The sequence below is a fragment of the Monodelphis domestica genome, chromosome 7, assembly GCF_027887165.1.
Source record: "Monodelphis domestica isolate mMonDom1 chromosome 7, mMonDom1.pri, whole genome shotgun sequence".
Taxonomy (NCBI): domain Eukaryota; kingdom Metazoa; phylum Chordata; class Mammalia; order Didelphimorphia; family Didelphidae; genus Monodelphis; species Monodelphis domestica.
In genome coordinates, this window is record NC_077233.1 from 91,886,678 (window position 1) to 91,898,385 (window position 11,708).

At 43.1% G+C, this 11,708-nt stretch overlaps 1 protein-coding gene across 1 annotated transcript; it reads left to right on the forward strand.

The window, feature by feature from the left end:
- Nucleotides 1-75: 75 nt before the first annotated feature.
- Nucleotides 76-11,671, forward strand: NICN1 (nicolin 1, tubulin polyglutamylase complex subunit). Its single transcript, XM_056805065.1, has 6 exons — nt 76-409; nt 2,394-2,573; nt 4,384-4,497; nt 8,670-8,741; nt 9,286-9,393; nt 9,474-11,671. Exons 1-6 carry the CDS (start codon nt 278-280, stop codon nt 9,513-9,515), a joined length of 648 nt encoding a protein of 215 aa, XP_056661043.1. The 5' UTR covers nt 76-277; the 3' UTR covers nt 9,516-11,671.
- The last annotated feature ends 37 nt before the right edge of the window (nt 11,672-11,708 follow it).

The window sequence follows — 11,708 nt, forward strand, 5'->3', positions numbered from 1 at the left end:
CATACCAGATCGTTGTCCTGGAGCAGTTAAGAATCTTGGTTTTCTCTGCTCAGCCAGAATCTGGGATTCCAGATGAGGGCGGGCTACAAGGGTTATGAAAGGGAAGGTGATTGGTTGAAAGGGAGCTTCCGGATGTCCTTCCGGCCTAGTCTGGGACGCTACTGAATGCTGATAGGACAAATTGCTGTCAGGCTGCAAGGTCTGCCGGGAAGTGTAGTTTTCCTGGATCCGTATTCTCAGACCCCAGAAGGGCTTCCATGCAGCGGCCGCCGGCGCCATGTCCCGGGTGCAGGTGCCCTGTCACATCAAAGGGGCTGTGGCGCTGCAGGTGGGCGATGTGCGGACGGTTCAGGGCCGGCCCGGCGTCCTGGTCATCGACGTCACCTTCCCCACTGCCGGGCCTTTTGAGGTGAGCGCCGGCCTGAAAGGCTGGGGCCGGGCCGGGCTGGGCGGGGCGAGGAGGACCGGCCGGCAGACTGGGATTGAGGAAGAAGGCGGGCGCTGCGGGCTCCCCTGAACCATGGAGGAAAGATGGGCCAGCCCTGCAGCTCCACGGCTGGCCCTCTCTCCCTGTCCCTGTGCAGCCTGTACAGTGCCAGGGATGGAGGTGGAAGCCTGCTGCCCTGGAGCAAGCCCCTCCATCCTTTGGGCCTCAGTTTCCCTATATTTAGAAAGAGGTTTGACCTTAGAGGTCCCTGCCCAGCCGAGTGCTTTTGAAAATGATAACGATCCTCCATTCTCCTGCTCTGTGTTCAAGAGCTTTTCTCACAGTGATTCTAGGTGTTAGATAATAAAACACTTACATTGCCCTCAATAAATTGGGGGATCTGTGATCAAATGGGCATGAGTACTTTGACCCATCCTATTTTACTCTTATCTGATGTCATCTTCAAATCACCCAGAAGGGCGTCCACCAAATGTCCTTCCTCTAATTCTCTTGACATTTGTGTCGGTTAATTCTAGTGGAACCAATAAAAAAAATAAAGTAAAATAAAAACTGAAATCATACAATGCTTTAAAGTTTGCACAGTACTTAACGGGCAGATCATTTTGGTTTTACAACTAGTAAAGCAGACAGTTCAGGCATTGTTATCCTCATTTTGCAATAGAGGAAATTAGGGCTCAGAGTGATTCAGTGAATTATCTAGAGTCAAATGTTAAAGGTAGATTTAAACCTACATTTTCTAACCTCTTTCTAGGAAGCCTTAATGCCTTGGATCCCAGGGCTTCACTGGTTAACTCTTTTTACAACTGACCAGCCCACCTGTCATTTTTCTAGTCATACATCTTTCTGGTAAGAATATCCATTTCTGCTATTTTTCCTGCACATTTCTTTGGTAATTGGTGGAAGCCTGTTTCATCCCATTTTGGCCATTTCTTGACTGTCCTCTGGCTGTCCGATTGTTATGGTATTGAACTCAGACCTTTAAAGCCTTGCCATCAACAACTCCTATGCACATATCAAAGTGATAAAAGATTGCTTAAAAGGTGACTCAACAGAGTCTGTTTGACAAACCCTCTGATTATTAATATTAAAAAGCAGCATAAAACAGTCATTTGCCACTTTATGGAGGATACCCAATGCAAGGTCCAAATAGAAGAGGGATTGAGCAGATTACAATAGGCAATTGGACAGAAATTTATAGAATGGATCTATTAATTCTTATAACTTGGACAATCACTGCATAAGTAATGGCCTGGGGCCTGGAACTGAAGAGGAAGAGAGTGAACTGGATTGTTTTGGAGAAATGATGAAGTTCTTTTAATGACTGAAAGCTTTTATCTAAAACAAAGGCCCATCTTTTTTAACATCAATATCCTTTTGATGATGCTATGTGGCTCTGAGTCATGACTTGCTGCAGTTTAGGAATAATTAAAGAACAATGGAGGCTGTAACAAATTGCCAGTGAAGAATTGCATAGAAGTGGCAGATAGGATAACAGAGAGATGTATGATGGGAAAAAGATGTGGGCACATAATGTAATTGTATCAAAAGGTAACTACTGAAGTCTGTGTGCTTCATTGGTATCTACATAACAAGAAGCCTAGAGGATCTATCATATTGAGGGGGATTTATAGTAAGACATGGATTAGAGATGAGGCCTGCTTGGGTTAGGGTGGGAGTATCCACTTGGATGGGATGTCAGATCCATTGACATGTCTTAAGAAGTCAAGTTACTAAGCATGTTATTTTGAAAGTTTAAATTTTTCCTTAAATAAACAGATATCCTCAAGTGAATAAGTTTTCAGAGCTTACCTGGATACACAAAACCTTGTCCACTGTATTTGTCATTGGAGCATAAAGTTAGAAATTTTGCAGATCTGGCCTGGTATTTTTCCCCTCCAAAACTGTGCCAGTCTTCAGTGGGGACTTTTGTGTGTTTTTTTTTCAGTTACAGGAGATCACTTTTAAAAATTATTATACAGCCTTCTTGAGTATCCGTGTGCGTCAGCTTGGATCCCCCAACCACTCACCCAACAAATGGATTACCTGTTTACGAGACTACTGTTTAATGCCCAATCCACACAATGAGGAAGGAGCCCAGGAATATGTGTCTCTATATAAGCATCAGGTCAGTGCCAACTTTCTTTCCACTGGAGTTAAGGTGAGGAGTAAGCTCTGGGGAGAAGAGACCAGACTTCCTGCTCCTAAGGGAGTATGAAGATTTAAGAAAACCCAAAGGCTAGATTTCTTCTTAAAAAGAGAGAGAGAGAGAGAGGTGGGGGCTGGTTATTTTATACTGGATAAATACCAGCAATGTGAACATTTCCACATAAAAAGAACAGAAAAATTAGATTATGCATGAAAGTACACATCTCTGTTATATAAGGCTTGTTTCTTTTCTTTTTTAAAAAAAGCCTTACCTTGTCTTGGAATCAATGCTAAGTATTCATTAGGGTTAAGTGATTTGCCCAGAGTCGCACAGCTAAGAGGTGTCTGAGGTCAGATTAGAGTCTAGGTCCTCCCTACTCCAGGCCTGGGGCTCTGCCCCTTATTTCTTTTTATATAGAGAATTCATTCAAAATATTACTTCAAAAATTGTCCCACTTATCTGTGTTTCCTCTGATTTCCTTCTGTTCTCTGAGAATTTTTTAATGCTTCATTGATGCTTTTATCACTCTTTTATTTATTAATAACCCTTACTGGGTTATTATAATAATCAATATTGGGTATTGGTTCCAAGGCAGAAGAGTGGTAAGGGCTAGGTAATGGTGGTTAAGTGACTTGCCCAGGGTCACACAGCTAGAATGTGTCTGAGGTCACATTTGAACTCGGGACCTCCTGTCTCTGAGCCTGACTCTCAATCTACTAAACCACCTAGCTGTCCCCTTTATCATTCTTTTATTGTGTGACTCTCATCTCACTCCTCTCCCATTCTCCACTCCCAAAAACAAAAATATAAACATCCCTCCAAGCCAATAAGTATAGTTAAACAAAAAAAATCTACACATTGGCTGTCTCCAAAATTTAGGTCTCATTCTTCACCTTTAATCCCTCACCCCTCTGTCAAGAGGTGGGTAGCATGTTTTATCATTAGTCCTTTGGAATCAGTTTTTGCACTCCTAGGGCCTTTTCCTCTATCTTTTAACTCATTGGCATATAACCCCTAGGAGTGCTATCACTGCGTCTATAAGGTTGTAGAAAGTTTAGTGTTTTTTTAAAAACGTATTTCCAAAGTGCTTTCCAGAAAGACTGTACCAATCCACATTGTGGAGCTAGATGTCTATGGTACCTAATCACTTTCTAGAGGTTTTCTGGCCTGGGAAAATAGATTTTCAAATTGGAAATATTGGGTCCAAGAGAGTATAATAATTTTATATGGGCAGTTAGGTGGCACAGTAGATAGAGTTGGATTTGGACTCAGAAAGACCTGAGTTCAAATCCAGCCTCAGACACACACACACACACACACACACACACACACACACACACCAACTGTGTGACCCAGGACAAGTCATTTAACTCTTATCATCCTCAATTTCCTCAACTGTAAAATGGGGAAAATTATAACACCTTCCTCCCAGAATTGCTGTGAAGATTAAATGAGATAATAACTGTAAAGTGCTTAGTATAATGTTGGGAATATAATAGGTGCTATATAAATGTTAGCTATAATATGGCTCTTTGAGGCTTAAAAAGGCTTAGACCTTGTAGACAAGGACAAATGGCAAGGTCTTCTGGGCTGCATCCCCAAGGACTTGGAATGAAGTTGACTCTAGGTTCTTAGGATCTCCATTCCTAGGGAGGAAGAAGTTCTTTCGCACCCCAAAGGATGAGCCTGGGTTGGGGCAGAAGCTCCCCTGGTTATTCCCTGTGACCTGAGGTGGGAGGGTCCCCAGGGGAAGCCTGCTGGTAATGGAGGTGGGCCTGCCTTTATGCAGATGCTGTGCAACCTGGAGAAGGTGTTGGAGCTCCGCCTGATCTTACGGCAGCCATCTCCACTGTGGCTTAACTTCACGCTGGAGGAGTTGCAATTTTTTCAACATGGGCCACAGGTGGGAGACTTTTTCCTGATGGAGGATCAAAACTATCAGATAAGATCCATAATGTTTGTTCTAGGGCTTGTGCTAGACTACAAATTAAACTCTTTAAAGGAACAATAAATCTCAAGCATTTAAAAAAGGCTGGGGAGGTGGGTATACTGAGAATCAGTTCTGGCATACCAAACTCTTTTGTGTGCTTATAGTTGTGGGTATACACTTTCTCTTTGGGATCAAGGCCTGGATAGATTCACTCAACAACTGTTGACTAAATATCTACTCTGTAAAGATGGACCCCTTTATTAGGTATTGGGGAAGATACTGCACTTATATATGACACTGTTTAAACATGTAATTTTTTTTTAAAACCCTTACCTTCCATCTTAGAATCAATACTAGGTATAGGCAGAAGAGTGGTTAGGGCTAGGCAATGGGGGTTAATGACTTGTCACTTAAGTCAAATCGCTAGGAAGTGTCTGAGGTCACATTTGAACTCAGGATCTCCCATCTTTGAGTCTGACTCTCAATCCACTGAACCACCCAGCTGCTCCCTAAATGTGTAATTTAGTAGAGTGAAAATAAATGAACTTGGGGCAGACCATTGGCATGGAAGGGCAAAGCCAGAAGAGCATGGGTGTGTGAAATGAGTGTGAGGGTTAGCAGCCAAAGTAGAATAAGAATTGTGAGGACTATGACAATGAAGAGTTCTGTGGCTTTAATTAGGGCTGCAAATTGTTTACCAGATATCCTGAGAATACTCTGACAACCCTCAGAGTGTCCTGGAATAGGAAAGTGGAAGGTAGCGGGTATAACTGATGTGGGGTCTTCTCCAAAGAATTAATGACTCTGGCAGTCTCCAGGTTGAGGGGGCAAGCTTTATTGAGAGAGGGAGGAAGATGGTGGAGTGGCTCTGATGATAAAGTGCCTTGGTGATGGAAAGGCATGGTGGTAGAAAGGCCCTGAGAGCTTTTCTTGATTAGTTTCCAAGGAAGGGGTCATTTGTTTGGGCAGTTGTTGTCCTGCTGTTCTCAGGAACTGATGTCACTTTTCCCTTGGGCCACTTTGGTCTGTTTGGCCTTTACCAGTGATTCACTCACAATGTAAATGGGATGCTAATGATCTGTTAAACACCCCAGGGCAACTTTTGGTCAAATTTTGCTCTTTTCTGTGCAGCCTCTAAGGAAGGCAGTGATTATGGAAATTGAACATTGTTTGAACCTAGTCCTACCTGACTGACTGGGAAACTGAACCTCTTGTACTTGCTGTGCAGAGACTCTCAACCAAAGACCCGGGTTATATCTAAAGACTGATGTGAGAAGTTTTCCCAGAATTGCAAATCCAAGCCACCCATATGTCTCATCTGAAAGGTGGCCCCATACTCATCAACTAGTTATTATTTCAGGGCTCCTTTGATTGTTCCCAGCTACTTGGCTGTTTGTGGGACATTTCAGCCCACATCACAATGGGGAGACTAGTCTCTCAATGATCATCAGGGGGGATTGTGAATCTTAAGTTTCTCAGATTGTGAATCTTTAAAATTCTCAGACTCTACTTCAGAATACTTGGTTAAGACCATTTCCCATTTTAAACAATGAAGGGACTTAGATCAGGAATGTGAGAACTCTACTCCACCCATACTTAAGCATACTTTAGGGGAAGATAAAGTTGTAAACTCTTTACTGAACAATGAAAAAGTACTTAACTCATACTTATAGTGAAGCAAAAGCCTTAAGCTAAGTCTATTTTTAGGAAGGTGCCAAGTACCTGTGAAGGACAGGCAACTTGCAAACTTGTAAGGGACAAGCCTTAACAAAAGAGGTGTGAGGTTTTAGTCTACTCAGGTGTGAATTACTCAAAAGTTTAATCTACTCAGGTGTGAATTAAGAATGGTCTGTCCTTTGGAAAACGTCTACTGTGATTGGTAGATGTGAGAACTTAAGGGAGGTAACATAGGAGAATATTCTCTTTAAAAGGAGGTCAGAAGCTGAGAGAGAAAACTCTCTCTGAGAGAACTCTCGCTGAAGGAGGAGATTTCAGCCTTGGAAGCTGAAATGGAGCTCAGGAGCTGAACTGGTGGGTCTCTCTGAACACTAGAATCTTGCTTGGGACAAATCTTGTGGTGAGTGGATTAAAGACTGACTGATCTCTCTCTTAGGGCTTGGGCCTAGGCTGGCCTAGCCCTTTTCTCATTGTTTCCTCTTTCTCTCTCTCATTAATTCCTTATTTGTTTTAATTAAAATCTCCATAAAAACCCAGCTGACTTGGGTGTATTTCATATTTGGGAATTTTTCCCTGGCAACCACTTTATATTTTATTTAACTTAAGACACTGTCTTGAAACCATATTTTCCAGGTCACAGTTTAAGGCAACCACTCTTTTATCTGTAACAGTTTATGCCAGACACTACTTTTTAACTGTTACAAAAGTCAGTATGATTTTTTTTAATCCTTACTTTCTGTCTTAGAATTGTCAACTAGAAAAAAACACAGGACTATTAAATAGTCAAAATTACTCTTTAATCAAGGGCTAAAGGGGTTCAGCACTAAAAGAACTCAGCGCTAATAGGCCATGACAACAGAGCTGCTCCCTCCCCAAGACTGCACAGAGTCCGGACTGAACTCTGGCCACCCTGGTCACTGACCCCTGGGAGTGCCACAGACTCAGGATGGACTCCAGGGAGCAAAAGAACTTGTAGAAACTATATACCATTCTAGATGACCCGGGGGCTTAGGGTGAGAGGGACAGTTGATTGACTTTACAATGGTAAGAAAGGAAAATGAGGAGTTCCAGACAGGAATGACAGTGAGGGGCTGATGCCCCACAACAGACACAAAAGGGAAAGACTCAGCCCAGGGCTGGGCCGCCCTGGTAATGGACCTTAGCCTAGGGGGAGAAACCATAGGGACAAAGGACATAGGGCTGGGCAATGGGGGTAAGTGACTTGTCTAGGGTCACACAGCTAAAAAAGTGTTTGAGGCCAGATTTAAACCCAGAATCTCCTGTCTCTAGGATTGGCTTTCAATCCACTGAGCCACTTGATTAGTAGCTATGTGAGTCCTTTGGTGTGGCAGCAATTAGGGCTGCAGAACTCTACCTTGTCATTTCTAATTCCCTAGGAAGACTGAATAAAGCTGAGTTAGGGAAAGAGAGAAGATTTGCATCAATAATGCTAGTCACTGAACCTCTGATGGGATTAGCTATTTCCACCCAAACTACCAGGATGTGTATTGTTAGCTTGAGACCAGTGAAGTAGGACCTTCCCTCAGGGAGAAACTTCCTGTGACAAGGTCAAAACCTGGGGTTTCTACCTCCAAACTAAATAAACTGGGGACTCCTAGATTCCCATTAACTGGAGCTTGCAATCTAAAGACAAAAATGAAACAATTACTATCCTTAAGGAGTTTGTCTTCAATTGGGAGAGGCAGCATATACCACATCTAAGTATTTACAAAACACAAGGCAATCTTATTAGGGAGACCTTGGCCACTGAGGGTATATTTGGAAGATGGCCTTGGAGCTAAACTTTGAAAGAAACTAGCAGTTCTATGGAGAGAGCGCATTCTAGGAATGGAGGCTAGTCTCTTCAGAGATCCAAAGAAGATGGACTGTCTTTTGTGAGTAGTAGTGGGAAGAAGAGTTTGGCTAACCTAAAGAGGGCCTAAAGGGGAGTAATATATCTAATAAGCCAGGAAAGGTGGATTGGTGTCAGGCTGTAGGGTTATGAATGCCAAACAGAAGAGCTTATATTTAACCTAAAAGAATAAGGAGCCCCTGGAGTTTATTCAGGGGAGTAACATCTGACCTGCAGCTGACTGGCAGCTTTATGAAGGATACATTAGAGAAGGGAAAGATTTGAAGCAGGGAGTCCAGGGCAGAAGTGTGAGGGCCTGCACCAGGTTGAATAGAACTCCATGTGAGGAGAGAAAAGTGGCTCTATCCAAGAGATGTTGTGAAGACCGAAGTGATGAGATCTGGCAACTGAATGGATATGTGCGATGAGGGAGGGAGGAGTTGAGAATGACTCTGAGTCTATGAACTTACATAACTAGAAGATGATGGTGCTGTCATTGGAAAAAGAGAAATTTAGAAGAACCATGGAAGGGAGCAAGGAGATAACATGTTCTGTTTTTAATATGTTGCATTTCTTCCCCCAATCCCACCTCCTATGGGGATGTTTTATTTTATAGAGCCCTTCGTCAGCCTTTACCAAGTGGCTCTCCCACCCAGCACCCTACGAACAGCCATCTCTCCTCCTTCAGGTAAGTTCACCTTTTGGTTCGTATTTGTGGCTCCTGCTCCCTCCCCCATCCTCCTTCCTGAGTCTCCTCTCCCCAGATCTCATAGTACCTAGCTCAAAGCTTTCTATTTCCAGATTATCAGTGCAAGTTTGTCTCGATGAATGGGGCCCAGTGCTGGGACTCTGACATGCCAGCAGAACTAGTCTAGTGACACTATACCCACTTTTCCCTGAATCTCCTACGTCCCTGCTTCCAATTCCCTAATGACTTTGGTCGAGACAGGGAGTGACTGTGGCTGTTTTGGTGTTGAGATGGGACTGACTTGTACATCTGTGTGGCATATCTGAGTCACTACCACCACCCCTCTCCCCTCCCATCCCTAGGCACATCTCAGACCTTTTGCCTTCCGCTGGACTGCTAACTGTTGCTTCTAGACCTGTTTAAAAGCTATGATCATTACTCATGGCTGTGGAAGCCCCACTGGTCAGGATTCGAAACTAGAGCTAGAGCGGCTTTACTTCTAGCTACCTACTCCTTTCTAGTAACTCACCCTTGTTTCTTTTAGCAAGCCCTCCCTGACCCAGATAAGGTCTCTTCAGAGGTACAGCAGATGTGGATGCTGACTGAAATGATCCGGGCCAATCGTACTACAGCCAGAATTGGTCGCTTTGATGTGAGTTGTCCAGTTGCCTCTACTTTTATATCCCTTGCTTTTATGGTGGCCAGAATTGACTAGATCCGTTTGTGTTACAGGTGGATGGCTGTTATGACTTGAACCTGCTCTCCTACACGTGAACCCTCCCTCGAGGTTGTTTGGCCTCCAGACTTTGTTCGTGACTGAAATGCTTTACTTTTTATTCCTGCTGAGGACCAAGGCCATCCTCAAACAAAAAGAGGCCCAGTATCCCTTGTCTGCTCCCAGAATATCATTCTCCTCTTTGCTTCTAGTTAGGATTGCCAAACCTTCTTGGTATTGATAAACAGCTTGAATATAAGCTCTGGTTGGAAACTCTCCCATTCCCTGACTTCAGCCTGAACTCTGAGATGCTGACTTTCCCTCCTTCCCTGCCTCAGCTTCATCATAAAAACTCACCAATGTTTTTTCTTTAGAACCATTGTGTGCATAGTATTGACATGCTCTATTCCTTCTAGCACCTTTCACACCTGTGGATAGTTATAAGTCCTACCTGTGTATTACCTAAATAGTAACTTATGTCTTCCTATTGTTTCTGATCCTGAGCTCATTTGGACTTGGGATTACTCCTCCCTAGAGTATAATTTTTGTCCACATACCTGTCAGCAATATCAGGTCTTTCAACCAAGCAAGTGTTTTTTAAAGGGTCTACTATGTGTCCCATACTGTACTAGGTGGGGAGGAATACAAAGACATAATCCCTGCCCTCAAAGAGCTTACATTCTAAAGACATGTACATATATAGGTATATACAAAAGACCGAATTTGAGCTAGTTTTCTACCTCTTTCCTGGATCTGGCTTAATTCTAAACCTTTAAAGCCAAACCTGAACTAATATTTTGGTCTTTGGAAATTTCACAGTCATGGAAAACTGCAAGCAATAGCCATTGTCTAAATAATAGTCCAAGTAGAGAGAGCCCAAAGGTATTTGGGAAAGGATCCCCCATTTCATCCTCTGAACTGACTAGAACCCCTCTCAGATACCCCTGAGATTCCGCAGGTTGTCAGCTGCAAAGCAACACCTTTTTTCCTAGTCAGATTATGCAATCACAGATTGGAGAAAGAAGAAGAGTTGAGAGAGAGCTGGAGCTGGATGGATTGGGACCTGTTTTAGGACTAGATTACTCCTCTCTTTTTCTCCCAGTCTCTCTTCCAGCTCTCTTCCCCTTCCCCACCTCCCCAGACAGGTTTATCTTTGCCGATGCTGAGCTATGCTGAGCCAGGCAGACACTCTACCTATCATCTAATCCTCAAAGTCTATGCCATGCTATCAAGGGTACTTGCTTCAAATGAGTCTTCTTTTGAGTATACTACTTCCAATAGGTAGCCAACTTCCCTACTGTGATTAAAAGGAATAATGCATTATCCCAGTTTTGGTGCCCAGCACAGTTTATTACTAATAATACTTCAGTACTTGGCAAGCCATGAATTAGTCTGTTGAACTCAGGGACGAAGTACAGAACAGGAGTTGGCAGCAGAAAGATATTCCTATAAAAAAATATGGGCCACTTTATTCAGGTGGACAGCAGAAGCCTGCCAGATCTTTGTTCTCTTAACTACTGCAGAATTTTGGTTGTGTAGCTCCTGCTAGGCTAGCAGTACTCTAAAGACTAGATTAGTACTCAGAAGTAGGAGCTTATGATGGCTCAGCAGCCAAAGAGTTAATTGTTTTGACTATTACTTCCCCCCCCCCTCCTTTTTTAATTAAAGTTTAACTATTTTTCTCCTTAATGTCCTCTTCTGACCACAAAAGTAGGGCTTGATCTCTTCCAAAAGCTAAATTCCTTCACATTCCACACAGGCTTATTTGCTCAGCTATCACCACAGTGCAATGACCCCAGCATTCCCTTGGGAGTCAGGGACAGGTTTAGTTTATTTTCAGATATGGAAGCCAAAGAGATAGAAATTCAGTTGGGGTGAATAGACCATTCCTATTGTGTGTACCTGGATGAGTTGACAAATTTCTTAATAAATTCAACAAGTATTGTATCTTAAAGCTTACAGGGATAAGCAAATCCACTCCATAGGGCAAAAGGGGAGGGAAGAGGTGGGAATGATTTCAAACTGTTGCTAGGATTCCCAGATTCTGATCCTTATCTCCAAGCAGGCAGGCCTCTAAGTTCTGCAGGCTTTGGTAATGTTATAGATGAGGGAACAATTTTCCATAAAAGTTGTTTTGTTGACAAGTCACAGTAAGAAGCAGATACGGCTTTCAAACTCGGGTCTTTTGATTCCAAATATATTGCTTTTCCCACGATACAGGCCATGCTCTATTGTCTTCCTGTTTCTCTGGT